Here is a 17685-nt window from a genome sequence, read left to right on the forward strand (position 1 = left end):
GTGTAGTGGTAGTAGGTAGTAGTAGTAATAGTTATAATAATGTTGGTAGTAGTAATAGTAGGAAAAAAGTAGTACATTATTCTGATCCTGGGACAAATCACCATTTTGCTAATATTTCTTTATACTCGGGGTTTTATATAGTCTATAGAAGTGAGACCCCAAACCCTGGGCTAAGAGCTGGGGCCAATTAGAACAGGCACCTGCTCTCGAGGCGCTCACCCCCTAATTGGGAAACAACCCACAGAAGAATGCCCTTAACCTAGAAGTATCCCAAGGAGGCAGTAGCGTGTGATGGGAGAAGAAGCAGGGCAGAAGGCAAGGGCCAGAGGAGCCAGGAGCAGGGGAGGTGATAAGGGAGAAGGCCTGGGTAGCCCTCCATCTTACTGGCATGGGGATTCCCATATTATCCAAGTTTTGTGAGCAGCACCAAAGAGCTCAGGTGGGTTCCTCTTGGCCCAGCAGCGTAGCCAGTGGAGAAGGCAAGAGGGAAGGAGAGCACTCTTCGCTGCCTGGCTGGCTCAGATGGGTCCGGGGTGGGGAAAAGGCATCTCCCAAGGGTGGTAGGTCCATAAATGGGTAAAAATAATTGCTTTTTCTAGATGGCTATTCTTAACATGATCATCTTTTACTTCTGATCTTTTTCTATGGGATTCATATAAAAATGGTCCTGGGACAAGTTGTTGTCCTGTTGCTAAGTCTTCCCTTCAGACCAGTTCCAAGGCAGAAGCGTGCTAAGGGTTGGGCACTTGAGGTCAAGTGACTTGCCCAGGTCACCTATCTAGAAGGAGGCCAGATTTCAAGTCTTCCTGTGTTCTAGTCACTGCACCACCTGGCTGCCCTTTTCCGCGCTCTCCTCTGCCATTGTGTTAATCCACATTTTTTCCTCCAGGAGCCTTTCTGGGTCTTGGTTAATTGGTTTTGCCAGCTGAGTCATTCAACAGGTATTGAAGCCCACATTATGCTTCAGACACTGTTGCTAAGTCCTGGGGATTTAAAGAAAGGCAAAAACACAATGAATTCTGCCAATGAGTTCATGTTCTCCTAGGGAGACGGCATGCCAGCGAGCTGGGAGGGACCTCAGAAGCCACTAAATCCAATCCCATCATTTGACAAATTAGGAAATTGAGTTACTTGCTCAAGGTCACCAGGTCAATAATCAAGGGCAGTAATCAGAGGTAGGATTTGAATCCAGGACCTCTGCCTCAGCCAGGGCAACATCTCTCCAGAGTTTCTTCGGGGGGTTTTCCAACTCGGAGATGGGTTTTTGTTTCACTGGCACTCAGAAGGCTGATGCTTTTGTTTTTATCCCTAAAATGCATTAGTCATTGTCCTCCTTGCCCTGGGACAGATGGAAATGTGAAATACTTCAGTGCAACCTAATTTCCCTCTGGGTCCTGAGCATCCTGGGGGACGATGTCATCATGCCGTGGAAAGCCACAGAAACTTCTGGAGCAGGGCTGCGCAGCCAGTGAATCATTCAGCCCGTTTGCTCTTGTCTGTCTCGCAAATGGACATCAACGCGGCCCCGTTGTGTGCCATGAAGAACATCTTGTTTCCACCTCTGGCCAGAGAGCTTTGCCACTGGAGCAGCCCAGTGTGTCCTTGGTCTGATAAACAAATACTCGTGGTTTCTGGGGCTCCGGCCAACCAGGGCTCAATCAGGGCCCTGAGATAGCATCTTGCTCAGCCTCTGAACTTGTGAATGAGGAAACTCGACCTCAGAGGCTTTACCCAAGGCCACATAGCAAGCAGTGGCAGAGGCAGGGCTAGATAGCCTGACTTTTTACATAGATTTCCTTTCGTTGAAGGAGGTAGTGAATTTGACATTCAAAATTTATTTCATAATTCATTAAAATCTCTAGGAGTGCTATCCAAGTGCTTACCCAAACAATCAATTATTTGGCTGTCATGAGAACCAGATATTCTCTGTCACTACCTGTGAAACCTCTCTGAGCATCAGGATCTTTATCTGTAAAAGGAGAGGGTGGGGATGGCTAGGTGGTATAGAGCTTCAGGCTCAAATCTGGCCTCGGACGCGTCCTAGCTGGGTGACCCTGGGCAAGTCACTTAACACACCCATTTGCCTTGGAACCAATATACAGTATTGATTCTAAGATGGATGGTAAGGGGAAGGAAGAAGGAGCAAGGAAGGAAGAGAGAGAAAGGGAGGGAGGGAGGAAGGAAAGAAGGAAAGAAAGAAAGAAGAAGAAAGAAAGAAGGAAGGGGGAGAAGAGGGGAAGGGGAAAGAAAGGAAGGGGGAAGGAGGGAAAAAACAAAATAAAAAACAAAGAAAAAGAAAAAAAGAAAGTAGACCAAGCCAAGGCAAAGGTTACCCAGGTAATAAATGATGGAGTAACAGCTCATCTTCTAATCCTAACCTCTGTTACTTAACTTGTGATCCTGGACAGGTCCCTGAGCCTCAGTTTTTTCATTTGTAAAATGAAGGTGTTGGACTAGATGGTCTTTTTCAATTCTGGAACTTTGAACTCTCCCTGGTCCTTTGTTCCTCTGAAATATATAGGGTTGGAGTGGATGACCTTTCAACTCTACCATGTACCTCTCTAAGCCTCAGTTTCCCCCTCTGTAATTTTAACTAGGTATGACCTCTGTAGTTACTTCTGGGTCTACAACTTTTGAGCCTTTGAAGACTTGTGCCTTCTTTGTCTCAGTCTACAAAACAACTTCTTTATTCACCTTGCTTTCCTCTCATTTTTCCAGGTACCATTTCATCCACCAAGCGGACGGGGATTCCAGCCCCTCGAGAACTTTCTGCACCTACCTCGAGAGAGAGAACCGCCCTGAGAGGTCCCTCCAGTGCAAAGAAACCAATCCCCAGCCCGATATCTTCCAGTACCCCAACTCCCACCAAGCACTTAAGAGGCAACAGTAAATCCAAGTTAGAGAATGATGCCGGGGACAAGGCAATGCTGGAATCCCAGGTCCGGGAACTCCTGGCAGAAGCTAAAACAAAAGATTTTGAAATCAGTAAGCTCCGGAGTGAACTCAAGAAATTCAAAGAGAAAGGCTCCCCGAATGCTGCAGAAGGATCTGATGCTCTTGGCCAGAATGGCGACGAACTACCATCTTCCCCTGCAGATCTGGATCCTTTGATAAGAACTCTTCGGTTGAAGAACAAGAATTTTGAAAAAGAGCTCGTAGATCTTGGGGAAGAAAACCGGGCTCTGAAAGAGAAACTGGCTTATATGGAGCATTCCCCCAGCTCGGAGGCTGCCACGAGCAATGATGGGGGCAGCAGCCTACCCACACCAACAACTCAAGAATCAAGCTTTGGAAGTCCAACGAGAAACCAGATGTCAGGGGAGACAGAGGAGTATAAACAGAGTATGACCGGGAATACCCTCCGGACATCTGGGTCCTCGAGCAGTGATGTGACGAAGGCTTCTCTGTCCCCGGATGCTTCTGATTTTGAGCACATCGTCGAGGCTCCTTCCCGGCCCTTGTCCTCTGGCAGCATCACCTTCAAGAGCCCCCGGTGCTCCACGGGGGGCAGCTCCCCCAACAACATCAGCGAGCTGTCTGTAGCTTCCCTCACCGAGAAGATCCAGAAGATGGAAGAGAACCATCACAGCACCACTGAAGAGCTCCAGGCCACCTTGCAAGAGCTGTCAGACCAGCAGCAGATGGTCCAAGAGCTGACGGCCGAGAACGAGAAGCTGGCGGACGAGAAGACCCTGTTGGAGACGTCCTTCCACCAGCACAGAGAGCGGGCCGAGCAGCTGAGCCAGGAGAACGAGAAGCTGATGAACCTCCTGCAGGAGCGAGAGCAGGAAGACGAGTCCAGTGGCCAGGACAGCAAGGTCAAGGAGCTCGAGCAGAGGTGCAGCGAGATCCTGGAGAATGCCAAGTTCGAGAGGGAGAAGCTGCTCAACATCCAGCAGCAGCTGACCTGCAGCTTGCGGAAGATCGAGGGCGAGAACCAGGGGGCCGTCGAGATGATCAAGTGTCTGAAGGAGGAGAACCAGCAGCTGAATGGGCTTTTGGACAGGGAACGGCACAACAACAGCCTGGCCACCCAGGCTCTGGAGGACTGCCGGATCACCCTGGAGGGGCTCAAGATCGAGAACGCCTCCCTGAAGGCCCAGCTGGAGAGCGAGAAGCAGAGGGTGGCGGAGATGAGTGCCCAGGGCCAAGGGAGGGATAGCTCCGAGGTGCAGGACAAGCTCAAAGTGGCCCGGGCTGAGAAGGACCAGCTGGAGCTGTCCTGTATCGAACTCAAGCAAGAACTACTGAAGGCCAACAGTGAGATCCAGCACATTCAGAATATGCTCAGCAAGGTGAGAGGGAGAGGGAGAAGCAGAGGGAGAGGGAAAGGGAGAGGGAGAGAGAAAAGAGGGAGAGGAAGAGAGAGACAGACGGAGAGACAAGAGACAGAGAGAGAGAGAACACAGCAGGGTTTGAACCCCCACACCAGGGGTATTTCACCTGGGCACCGGGTACTATTTTAGCACTTTCTGTAGACAAGTAGACTTGTGAAATGTCTGCTTCCATAGGGTTAGCTTCCTTTGAAATTTTATTGGAAAAAGAATCCATAGTCGTTACCAGATTTAAAAAAAAGTGAAGAATCCCAGCCTGTGGTGTGGTACAGTGGAATGAAGATTTGGTTGGGGATGTAGAGGATGGCATTCAGAGACCCAGAGCAAGTTACTTACCCTTTCTGGTTAGCCCCTGGGAATTTACTTGGGGAAGAGGAGGGAAAGACACAGAGAGAGGGAGGGAAGGAGGGAGAGAGAGAGAGAGAGAGAGAGAGAGAGAGAGAGAGAGAGAGAGAGAGAGAGAGAGAGAGAGAGAGAGAGAGAGAAACTCTACCAATTTCTTTGTAACAGGAGTTTTCCCCAACACTTTGTATGGGAAGACAAGAAGAGAAAAGAGGAACAGGAAAAGCAAGAATATGGAGGGTGCCGAGGAAAGAGTGAAGTACAGATGGGTACGCTAATGTCACTAAAATAAACCTAGTATGGCCATATAGTTTGACATCTCATTTTACAGTTCAGGAAACTGAGGCCCCAAATTGGGAAATAACCAGCCCAAAGTTACTATGCAGGTTGTTTTTTTTCCTGGTCATTATTGCTGAGCCACAGGATTTAGAAAGCTTAGAATCCTAGAATCCTAGCTAAGAGAAGGCATAGAATATAATGGAAAGGGCTTAGAATCAGGAGACCTTTGAGGTTTGGCTCCGTTGTGTGCTAGCTGTGTGACCTTACTCAGATCTCTTCACCAAACCGAGTTTCAGTTTCTTCATCTGTAAAATAGGAATAATACTTACAGGATTGTTACAGGGATCAAATAAATGAAATAGTAAATACGATAAAGCTCTGAACCAATGCAAGCTCTCAGGGAAAAGAATGCTGGATTTGGATGGCACTGCCACCTACAAGCAGTATATCAGTTAATTTCTCTGCAACTCATTTTCCTCATCTGAAAATGAAGAAGTCAGATTAGCAGACTCTCAAGATCCCATCCTGGATATAAAGACCCAACCCTGTGATTCAACCTCCCAGCCAGTGAGAAATCTCCTCTACAATATGCCTGCCTACTGAATGGGCACTCTGCAAGTTACTATAATTTTTCATCTCTAAAATAGCCCGAAACTGATCTGAGTCCTACCCTCCAGGTTTCTACAGGAAAAAGTCTGCTCCCCCTTCCTTGACAGATCTTCTGTTGTTTGAAGAGAAAGCTCAAGTTCCCACCCTAAATCTCCTCTAGCCTCAAAGAGAAGTTTTCAAGGTCTGAGGACACAGCATGGGAGAGTAGAAAGCATGCTGGATTTGCAGCCAAGGGCCCAGCATTTCTGAAGGCCCGTGCTTTTAAAAGATAGAGGAGAAAGCGACAGAGGATATTATAGAAATTTCTATTACTCAATAAACATTTATTAAGTACTACCTACCTGTGAGCATAGTGTTGGAAATACAAAGATGAAAAGCCTCTGCCCTCAAGGAGCTTACAGTCTAAAGGAATTCTGCATTTACACAATAATTAAGTTAAGGAGAAGAGGGCAAGAAAGGCCACTCCCTGGCTAAAAATAGATCCAGATAAACCATCTGAGGTCTTTAAAGAGATAGTACAGTTGAGTGAACTTGGGTTCAAATCTCAACTCTACAATCTCAATTAAGTCCCTTCCCCTTTCTAGGCTTTGGTTTCTTCATCTGTAAAATGAGAGGGTTGAATTAGATCAAGAGTTCTTAACTTTTTTTTTTTTTTTTTTGTCATAGATTTCAGTGGCAGTCTGGGGAAGTCTATGGACCACTTCTCAATATAATGCATGAAACAAAACACATAAGATTACAAAGTAAACCAATTATATTGAAATAGCATTATCAAAACTTTTTTTAGAAATCAGTTCATAGGGTTAGGCTAGAAGAGGAGACTGAGGCTGGTGGATTACTTAAATTTAGGATTTCTGAGCTCCAGGAGAGCTAAAGCTGATTGGATATCCACACTAAATCTGGCATCAATATGGGGAGTCCATGGGACCACAGGCCTCCTGGCTTTTCTACAAACAAGATTTCCTCAGGTTGTCCCTCACATATGGAACAGCTCTCACTCCATTCCAACCACTGACCTCTCTGGCTTCTTCTAAGTGCCAACTAATATCTCACCTACAGGAAGCCTTCCTCAACCCCTTTTAATTCTAGTGCCTTCCTTTTGTTCATTATTTCTTATTCATCCTGTATATAGCTTTCCACTTGTGTGTGTTTGTGTGTTTGCATTTAATTGTAAGCTCCTTGAGGGCAGGGACAGTTTTTTGCCTCTTTTCTGTATCCCCAGCAATTAGCAAAATGCTTGGTACATAGTAGGCTTTTCATAAATATTTATTGGTTGATTGAACTGAGCCAAGTCAGAAATAGATCAGGCTAAATCTTACATGCCAACCAGTAATGGGGCTCTTCCAGGTGAGATGGAGAGACCCAGTTTTTTTTGTTACCATTTATTTTTACATACAACATCATATAATATGTAATTTAACAATCATACATGTGATTTATTATAAATATGTAATAAGTTATAATACATATATTTATCCAAAAGAAACACATTTTCACATTAGCTGTGTATGTCTCATTATTTTTTTCTCCTCCCTTCTACCTATTCCCCCTCTCTAAAAAGACAGGTAATATAAGTTGTATATACATGGAGATATATATAATAATCATATAATACATATTTGCCTGTTTATCATATTGTGAAATAAGACATATTACTTACACTAGAGAAAAATTCATAGAGGAAATTAAGTGAAGAATGGTATATTTTAATCTATATTCTATCTGTTCCTTCCATGGTGGTGGATATCCTTTTTTGTCATGAGTCTCTTGGAGTTGTCCTGGATCCTTGCCTTGTTGATAATAATTAAGTCATTCACAGTTGATCATCAGACATCGTTACTGTGTATAATATTCTCCTGGTTCTGCTCACTTCACTTTGCATCGCTTCATATAAGTTTTTCCAGGTTTTTTTGTGATCCTCTTTTTTTGGCATTTCTTATGGCACAATTATATTCCATTATAAGCAGAAATCTGCTAAAAAAAAAAAGTGCACAGACACCCTAGGTTAAGCACCATTGGACTACAGGATTTCTAGGAATATTCTAGCTTTAGGTCTTAAGAAACTAAGCCATGCAAGGATCAATTAAAAGAACTGAGAGATTTAAGAAGGGGGAGAATTTGGGAACCACTGACCGCATAGAACATAACAGCTTGACTACAGTTTTGTCTGTTGTGGGAGGAGCAATGTTTTTTTTTAAGTGAGATAAAGAATGCTTGTGAAAAATAATATTCCTTACCTTGACCCCCACAGAAGACTAGGCAAATAAGAAACCTTAACCACTTACAGGCATTAAGGTGCCTGAAACCACGTGACCCTTTGGCCCAACTCTTCCTCCCTATCCATACTTTTCCTACCCCCAATTTAATTCCAAATTCCATTCCTATCTCTACACACACACACCCATTTTTATTAGAGGTCTGTTTACTTCCCATGCAGACATCCTTCTTCTCCATCCCTACCACACTCAGCCCCACCCCACCAAAAAAAAAAAAAAAAAAAAAAAGCTGCCTTTTTTTTTCAATTTACTATCCCTTTTGCACAGGATCTGAGCAGCCAGTTTTGCTCTAAGAAGAAGGATTTGGGGGTGGGAGGAAGAAGGGAGGGAATAAACCAGTTTCCATTCTATGCATGCAAATTCCAACTGAAGAAAGCCAATTGGATATCAGTGATATATACTTAGAGCTAAAGTGAATGAAATTTGGTCTTTTACATATTAACTGATGAAGCCCACAGCAGGGGAGGGAAATGATTCAATCAGCATTAGGCCCTTGCTGCCTCTCCTCCAAACTAGAGAACTGAGAAGTTAAATCAATTATCTTGGGTCAGCAGGTTAGAACTCCCAGCCCATCTACAAACCAGAAAACCCTCAGAGTCCTCCTTGCAGGACCCCCCAAGGTTGCAGTCCCACCTTGGGATGCCCCTGGGAGACGAAGGCTTTGAGTAGGTTGGGAAGGAAGGAGTGTGCTTCATCTTTGGCAAACAGTGATTCTTTGGCATTCCAGTAATGGGAAGCAGTCTGGTCTGGTGGAAAGAGCACTGGTTCTGGAGTCAAGAGAGCTTGGCTTCCAGATTCCCAAGTCTGATTCAAGTCCCACTGCGGACACTTACTCTTTGTTCTTGTTCTGTCATTTTTCAGTTGTGCCTGACTCTTCCTGACCCCATTTGGGTTTTTCTTGGCAAAGATACTGGAGTGGTTTGCCATTTCCTTCTCCGGCTCATTTTAGAGATGAGGAAACTGAGGCAAACAGGGATAAGTGACTTGCTCAAGGTCACACAGCTAAAAGTGTCTGAAGATGGATTTGAACTCAGATCTTCCTGACTCCAGGTCTGGTGCCACATAACTGCCCTATGTGATACTTCTACTTGTATCTTTAAACAAGTCACTGAATTTCTCATGACTTTTCTTATTTCCAAAATAAGGACATTGGACTAGATAGCTTCTGAAATCCCTTTTAGCCCTACATCTATGACAATGTAATTCAGCCGTGTGTGTGTGTGTGTGTGTGTGTGTGTCTGTCTGTCTGTCTGTCTGTCTGTCTGTCTGTCTGTCTGTGTCTGTGTCTGTGTGTTAACCTAGGGGAAAGGATAAGAATCAAATTATAATCCCAGCAGAAATCTGATTTCTGAAATTCTCACTAGTCCTTATACATTGAGATTATCTTTTCATTATCATTAGTCAGTCAACAAACATTTATCTTAACTTATCTATTTATCTTTGTCTTTCCTCATCTGTAAAATAAACTGGAGAAGGAAATGGCAAACTGCTCCTGTATAGGTCAAGTATTGTACTATAACCTGGAGACAAAAATATAAACAAAAAAGAAAGATAATCCCTATCCTCAAGGAGTTTACATTCTAATGGGAGGTGGGTAGACAACATAAAGGGGAACTAGAAGGTTGGGGGAAAAGGTACCCAAGTAGGGTCATGGTAGCAACATCCAGAGTCAGAAGCAGACCTGGGAAAGAAATGAAAGGAACTCACCAAAAGCAGAAGGAGCCTGCAGAGGCAGAGGGATGTTCCAGAATGAGACCATAAGCACCAAGAGAAGATCCAGGATATGAAGACTACTGAAAAATAGTGGAAAATTCTGGAGAGTCAGGAGAGCTAGAAGAAAAATTCAAGGAAAATGCTTTTTAATACCTCAAAAGCATTTGGACTTTACAAACAAATGAGTCTACTCACATCACTTTCAATTACTTTAAATGAATGAAATTGGCAAATGTGATAAAAGATAGAAAAGGGCAATGCTGCTGGGACTTCAGAGAAGACAAGGTCCACTGATCCATTATTGGTGGAGTTGTAAATTGGTCTAACTGTCTAGAAAACAATTTAGTACTATGCAAAAAAAAGTTAGGAACTACTGGTCCCCCCATATCTCACTGCTAAGTGTTAATCTCAAAGAAGTTTGTTGTTGTTTTTTTTAAAAAGGTCGCAGATATTCTAAAATATTAGCACTTTTTATGATAACAAAAAACTGAAAATAAAGTAGGTGCCTTGGGGAAAAGCTGAACACACTGTGATATATGAATCTTATAGAATATCATTGCACCATAAAAAATGATAAAAATGTGGAATTTCCAAGAAACCTGACATAGAACAAAGAAAGCAGAAGCAAAAGAACTGTAACAGTAAGCACAACGTCAACAATAATGCACAAGGAAATAACACTAATAGGTTGCTGAACAGATTCAATGAACCAAAGTTGGTTCCAGAGGGCAGATGATGAAATACACTTCCCTTCTCTGAGGGGAGTGGTAGATTACTGGTTCAGAATGTTGAATGTGCTGTCCAATTAGGTCACTGAATTCACATAAGTTGAGTCACAGTGGTCATATCAGTTTTTCCATGTTACAAGAAAAAGTCAGGGACGAAGAATAATATTAAAAAATGACTTTGGTACAAAAACCAAAAGGCATTAATAACCTTTTAAAAAATGAACATAATCAATGAAATGGATGGGAATAGGAGGAAGTTAGATGATTAAGATGAGGAACTCTCAGGGTCTTCTCCCATTTTGTCTAACAGTACAGAGTGGGACTCAGTCTTATTATTCTCCTCTGTCTTATTATCTATGGGATTCTTTTGTGCGTCCTAAGTTTCAAAGACTAATGGCATACAAGATGGAGATGATGTCTTGACTAGTTTGTAAATCAGTGCAAGTGATGCAGAACTGTACAAAGTCATCAGCTTCACTCTCTTCCAGAGTCATTGGCAATTGCCCAGGATGCAGTGGATGATAACCTTGTCATCTTTGATGTCTGGTCACCAATGGGTACTTTGGACTAGGAGTCAATGAAGTGGTGCTAGGGGTAAATGAAAATGTCAATGAAAGGACATCCTCTGCCACAAACCCTACCACCAGATAGTTATGATAAATCATTTACCAAAAGGACAAAATAGGGAATCCAAAGTATATTTTAACAAAGGCAAATAGCTATAAATAAGATCAATATCACTTGATATATATAATAACTACATTCTAGACAAAAGTTAATAAAGTAAAATCCCCCAAAACAGAAGGATGCTTCTTTCCTATAAGGCTTCCATCAAAAAAAGTAAATGTTTTATAAGAGAAAAAAAATAAATTTGAGGAAAGTAGAATCCTAAGTCAACACTCATAGTTCAACCTCTTTCCCCCAAGAAGAATGAAGAATTTAGAAATTCTAATTTCCACATAAATTCCATAAAGCAATAAAATCCAATGTGGGTTGGCAAATATGGAGGGACACCTGCAGTGAAATTAATATACAATAGCAGGCAAAGCATCAATATTTTGGTGGCTCCATGATCTAATCCATGTGGGTGTTTCCTCCAACAGCATATGCCTTCTCATAGTGTGCAACCCTTGTCCATTTTTTCCCATAAATCTTCCACAAGAGTCCACCCAACATTTTAACAACCTTCCTCTAACACAGAGAGGTTCTTAACTTTTTTTGTGTCGTGGACTCCTCTGACAATCTGGGAAAACCTATAGACCCCTCAAAATAATGGGTGGGGGTTAACATTCATAATTTAAGGAAATTCAAAATTCTAGTTAGCAGTTAATGAAAATAAAGATGTATTTTTTTTCCCATCCAAGTTCAGAGGCCACTTGAAATCTATCCACAGACTCTTTGGGCATCCATGGATCCCAGGTTAAGTACCCTTGCTCTAGATCTTTGGATGCTATAAGGACATCAGTGGATAACAATTTATCCCAGGCTCTCACTACATAACCATCCCATTTCTTTTTCCGTCCTGCAATTCTCTCATGATTGGCAAGCTCCTCATGCCCAACACACACCTCTCCATTGCCCTTTGGATGAACCACCACTTTAATTCTTTGGGGTATTCCATGATGTACAAACACAAAACATCACCAGAAGAATACTGGTATAAAAAAGATAGACCTTTGTTTCAAAGACAACTTCCAGGCCATTAAAAACATTGCACAGCTTCCCAAGCACCATCCAGGCCACTCTTTGCCTTCCTGTTCAGTTCTGGGCTCAGCTCAGAGATATCCATCAGAGAAAATACATTTTTTAACTAAACAAAATAACTTCATAATGTCCTTAGAATATCCAAACAATATTTATCTTCTCAAAACGTCAACGCCTACCAGGATTCACCTCTTAAAAAAAACAACTTCTAAAAAAATTTTTTAAATCAATTTATATTAAATGGGCTGTCGAACCAGATGATCTTTAAGGCCATTTAGGTTCAGATACTGTGATTCCAGAGCTTAGAACTCCCAAGTAAAATCAGAAGACTCAACCAATCCCAGCCTCTGAGAGGTAACTGTGGTCTCATAACAAGAGCACTGGGCAATGAGACAGAAGATCTTGGTTCTAGTCCAATGGCTCAGCCACATGCTGATTGTGTGGCCTTGGGGAAATCACTTCACCTCTGACTATTTCTCTGGGACCTAGATAAGAGGCAGCCTGGTATGGTGGGTAGAGGGCCAGCCTTGGATTGAGTCAAGAAGCTCTGGTTTCAAGTGGGAACCTCTGACAACTACTGGCTGTGAGATCCTGGGCAAGAAAGGAATCTTCCCAGGGCCCTTCAGCAAGTCTCTAAGACAAGGATTCATAGAGCAGGTGCCCTTCTGCTTTGGAAGAAGGAGTTACCTTCCATGGAGTTCCCTACAGCTATGAAATAAGAGGTTCAACAACCACAAAACAAACATGGACAATAATCCCTGCTCAGCTTACCCCAGGGGCTACATTGTATAGTTATTGATTCCAGGGGAGATAAGTGATGGGAAAATATAAATTGTCTATAAACCTAAGGCATGATTGTTCACTGGTGCCTACTCAGATGCTGACAAGTGGGGGGTATCGGAGTTATCTGAACCCTGTCTGAGAGGTGTGACTGGTTCTCCGGGCCAGTCCAGGTGCTTTGATACTACTTCACTGTGAAAGTGGGTTGCCACACTAGCTCTCTTCTATGGGAGGAGACCTTCTCTCTAAGGAATTTTCCACCTGGTTTTAAGTGAGAGGTTCTTCTCATAGCAGATGCAGTAAGAAACCAAGAACAAATGTTTGAAATAAAAATTGCAAGGAAGAATAAAAATCAAAAGAAAGAAAAACAAGAGGAGGAAGAACAGAAAGGGTCACAAGAATGTAATTTCTTGGTCATGATTTCACACAAGTGAATGCTGTCATTTGAGAAATGAAGGTGAGGGTTCTTGCAGGCTCTTTTTAGGGTCCCAGCCAAAGATTGTATAGCAGGAGACTTCCTGGCATGGTGTCTGCTTTGTGTGGCTGGGCCTCAGGGTGTCTGCTGAAGTTACCTGGCTCCCCAGGGTCGGTTCCTTCTCATGGCATCCAGTCAGGCAAAGGCTGAGATTCTTCCACCCAGGCAGGAACAGATTCCACCATAAACCCTTTAGGAGCTCCCCTTACACCAACTTCATACCTTCTCAGGTTTTGCCCAATGCCTCAGTAAACTGGCTTGTACTCACATGCCTAGGGAAACTTAACTGTCTCTCCCTGCAAGACCCAAGAGCCGGCTGACAGCACCCAGCATGGGCTGGGGAGGGAGAAGAGGATGCAGTATCTGCGGTGATGAAGCTCCACCATCACCAGATGGCTCCCCACCAGAAGCAGGGCCCCTTTCCGGAAGCTGGGAGATATCAAACAAGAGCCCAAGACAGGCCGGCTGGATTAATTATAAGGTGAGACACCGGCAGTTCGCAGCCTTTGTCTGTGACAGCTGCCGGCAGGGGCAACTTTGGAAGTGGTTTCACGGATGTAACGGAACTGAGACAATGACTTACGTCTGGTTCCACCCTCCACGCGCTTGCCCTGGCACCTGTAATACTATCTCACACCCTATACCTCTGGGCCAACTCTGCATAGAGCAGTTACCGATATCTCCCTCCTGGAGATCCCCGATGGAAGGTTCTCTTCTCTTCTCTAAATCACAGACATAAGAGTATAGCATCTGGCTTCTACTTCCCCGTTGGCACTCCGGTACCATGTTGTGTTTCCATTGCCCACAAATCTTATTCCCCTTTTCTATCCCATGAGCCCCAAGAGGGAAAGCAGAAATAAGAGGATCTCAGTGACCACAGTTCAAATCCTGCCTCTGATCCCAAATACCTATGTGACCTTTGGACAAATCACTTAACTTCCCTGGGTCTCGGGTTCCTCATCTGTAAAATGAAGGAGATTTGACTAAATGACACACATCCCTTCTATTTCTATGAACTTATTGCCATGCCTTATTTATTCACACAATTACTAAGTGCCCACCAAGGTTCCATGAAAATGAAGATATAGTGTTTGGATGAAACACAGTTCCTGCCTTCTTGTCTAAGACAGGAGGCCTTAAACATTTTTGTGACGGGTGTCTCTTCCAGTCTGGTAAAATCTATAGAGCCCTTCTTTGAATAATGTATTTAAATATATACAAAACAAAATGCATAGGATGACAAAAGAGAGCAACTATACTGACATACAGCTCTCAAACTATTTTTTAAAAAAAGTCAGGGGCAACTAGGTGGCTCATTGGATTACCAGTCCTACAGACTGGAGGTCCTAAGTTCAAAAGTGGCCTCAGATACTTCCTAGCTGTGTGACCCCGGTCAAGTCACTTAACCCCCATTGCCTAGCCCTTCCAGCTCTTCTGCCTTGGAACCAATACACTATGTTGATTCTAAGAGAGAAGGTAAGGGTTTAAAAAAAATTCACAGATCACTCTCTAGAGCTCAGAGAGATATCAGCAGCCATCTGGAGCAGCCCTCCTCATTTTACATATGACAACAGGTCCAAGGTCACGTCAGAGCTAGGATTTGAACCAAGATCCATTCACTACAAATTCTGATCAATATAAACAGTTATATTATACCATATTGCAGGATAAGTGAATAATTTGACTTGGTATCCCTAAAAGTCTCTTTGCACCCAATGTCTTTGCATTCCCTGGCCTTCCCCCTACCCCATGCCTAGATTGCACTCCTCTCTCAACTCCACTTCTTAGTTTTCCTTGGCTTCCTTCAAGACACAGCTCAAATCTTAACTTTTATAGGAGGCCTTTCTCAGTCTCCTCACCCCATTTCATCTCCAGCTTCTAATGCCTTCTCAATTCATATAACTTCTCTATCTAGGCATCCCTTCCACATTGCAATTTTCTCCATTGCTGTTTCAATATATCACAGGTTGGCATGAGAAATTAAATGGTAATTTTGGAGTTTTGTGGAAGCCTTGGATGACATATAAAGGCCAGCAGACAATATAGAAAAAAGGTTAGAAACTGAGAGATATATGTATTATATGATATCAACATATTTTATCTTTTAACACCATAAATATATACCATTTACTTTTTGAAAGTTAATATTTGTGAAAAGAACATGAAAGCCAAAAACTTTTAGATGGATTTTCCAAATCATGGGGGTACCCTGCCCCTGACCCCTACAATGTGGAAGGGATACCTGTACTCTATATATATCTTGTCTTTACCTAGATATTTACATGTCGTCTCCCCCATTAGAATGTTTGCTCCTCAAGAGCAGGATTATTTATTTTTTGCCTTTCTTTGCACACAGAGTTTAGTGCACTGCCCAGCACATGTTGTCATTCATCCTTCATTTTCAAAGAGGATCAGTGACATCATAAGGTGATTTCTTGACCTGTGCATAAATTGGATTTAACTAAGGATGAGTTGCACAAAGCCAACAGACTCACTTTCTGTTCCAGAGTCATCCAAGTCCAGGGGCAGGACAAAAGTCAAGATGACTGGTGATGGTCCAGGAGGCAATGGATGACTTTGGTGTCTTCGATGTTTAATCAAGCTATAAGTGCTCCACAGTGCCTACTTTAGCCTCCTTCGTGGCCACTGGAACAAATTGTTCTTATCTGCCCATTCTATCAGGAAGCATCTTCACATGCTTGGGGTAAATATTCCCTAAGTCACTGATGAGTTTGAAGCCCATCCGTTATCCTTGCTCGATAAATGTGTGTTGACTGACACAGTAAGCACTGAACACCTCTGAAACAGGAATCAGTAAAAGAATTCTGGAACTCTTCTCCATAGATTCCCCAAGGCTACAATCAAATTATCTAATACTAGGTCCCTATGAGTGTGATTAATGAGTCCCACTAAGTGGTCACATTATTAGAATTTGTACCACGTATTTCTATTGGCTTGGAAATAATGACCAGATCTTTCTTAATTACAACTTCAAATAATACACATTTGAATACAGGTACACACTCATCATGCATGTGCCTAGGTCCCTCATGGCCAGAAAATATTCCCTTTATGAGGAAGGGGTCCCAAAGGCAAGAGTATGAGAACCTGAGTCACTTGCCTCTTTCATCTCGACCCTGGACCTGAACCCACTCATTCCAAGGGAGAAGGAGAAAATGACAGCTGATCACTAAGAACTCATAGAGTAGAGCTAAGAAGAGGAGGAGGAGGAAGAAGAAGAAAGGATAGGGTGGGAAAAAATGAATGAAGAGGAAACGATGGAGAAGTATACTAATCACAACTTACACTAATATGGTGCTAGAAGTTTTGTTAAGCGCTTCACCTACCTCTGATCTCTGGACTGGACAAGTACATCCCATTTCCTTTTTCCTCAGCTTTCTACAATAAGAGCCATCTTCACAGGGTTGTCAATTTGGAGCCAGAAGAAATCTTAGAGGTCATCGAGGCCATTCTCATTTTACATTTGAGAAACCCAAAGCTCATAGACATTGAGTAATTCATCAAACATCACACAACAGCCAAACCCAAATTTAAACCTCTGATTCCAAATCCAGTGCTCCTTTCCCAAGAATATGCTGCCCACCTGTCCTCTCAGCTACAACACTCACAAAGAAGAGGAGGGAGATGTCCTGGGGTCTCAGCACCCGTGTAACCCATGAAGTCTGAATCTGTCACTGCCTTAGGAAGTAATCTAGCTAAAGGGTCTGAGAGAAGACACTGAAACAAATGATGGGATGAAGGCAGCAGACACAACATGCTGAAAAAATACTCCACATGCCATCATTTCACCACCATGATAAAAGTCAGACTGCAAATCCTATTATGCTTTTTTCATCTAGATGTCTATGACAGGGAGTGACAGGAAGGCCACAAGTGTCTATGCTGGGATTTGCATGGGGCTATTCCCATTTTAATCTTTTCATTTTGTTCACTTTGCAGCAACTAAATTTTTCCCTTACTCCTTTCTCACTCAGGCATTCCAATGGCCATCTCTCCCCTAGCACAGCTAGTCAGGAGAAAGGCAAGGAAGAACATCAAGAGACACGAGAATCTCTTGGTAGAATCACAAAGGGTTTGAGGGAACTGAGAGAGAGAGAGAGAGTGGTATTACAGTAAAAGTACAATTTCATGTCCCTTAACTGGCACTTAACTAACTGGGTATCCACAGACAAGTCACTTCTCTAGTTTCAGTTTTTCTCCTTTGTAAAATGGGACTGATACTTATACTATCTCTTTCATAGAGTTATTTTAAGGAAAGCACTTTGTTAACTTTAAAGCACAAGAGTAATGTGAATTACTGTTATCATTTTAGTTGAACCATAAATCAAAAACCAAAATGAACATTGTTATTTTGCTTACCTAGGAGTCAAATATTCATCCATTCAACAGAGATTCACTGTATGCCTACTACATACAAAGCTCTG

At 42.8% G+C, this 17685-nt stretch overlaps 1 protein-coding gene across 1 annotated transcript; it reads left to right on the forward strand.

The window, feature by feature from the left end:
* Nucleotides 1–1413: 1413 nt before the first annotated feature.
* LOC123233629 (cytospin-B-like) lies at nt 1414–6277 on the forward strand. Its single transcript, XM_044659694.1, has 3 exons — nt 1414–1605; nt 2670–4314; nt 6231–6277. Exons 1-3 carry the CDS (start codon nt 1414–1416, stop codon nt 6275–6277), a joined length of 1884 nt encoding a protein of 627 aa, XP_044515629.1.
* Nucleotides 6278–17685: the final 11408 nt, after the last annotated feature.

Source organism: Gracilinanus agilis, chromosome 2 (genome assembly GCF_016433145.1).
Source record: "Gracilinanus agilis isolate LMUSP501 chromosome 2, AgileGrace, whole genome shotgun sequence".
Lineage (NCBI taxonomy): Eukaryota > Metazoa > Chordata > Mammalia > Didelphimorphia > Didelphidae > Gracilinanus > Gracilinanus agilis.

What these genes read in the sequence shown, in the direction of transcription:
- LOC123233629 (XM_044659694.1), top strand. Translation starts at nt 1,414, where the DNA reads ATGTCATCATGCCGTGGAAAGCCACAGAAACTTCTGGAGCAGGGCTGC. An exon ending in AGCAGCCCAGTGTGTCCTTG is followed by an intron (nt 1,606 to 2,669) that starts GTCTGATAAACA and finishes TCTTTGTCTCAG; the next exon opens with TCTACAAAACAACTTCTTTA. An exon ending in GGTGAGAGGGAGAGGGAGAA is followed by an intron (nt 4,315 to 6,230) that starts GCAGAGGGAGAG and finishes TTTTTGTCATAG; the next exon opens with ATTTCAGTGGCAGTCTGGGG.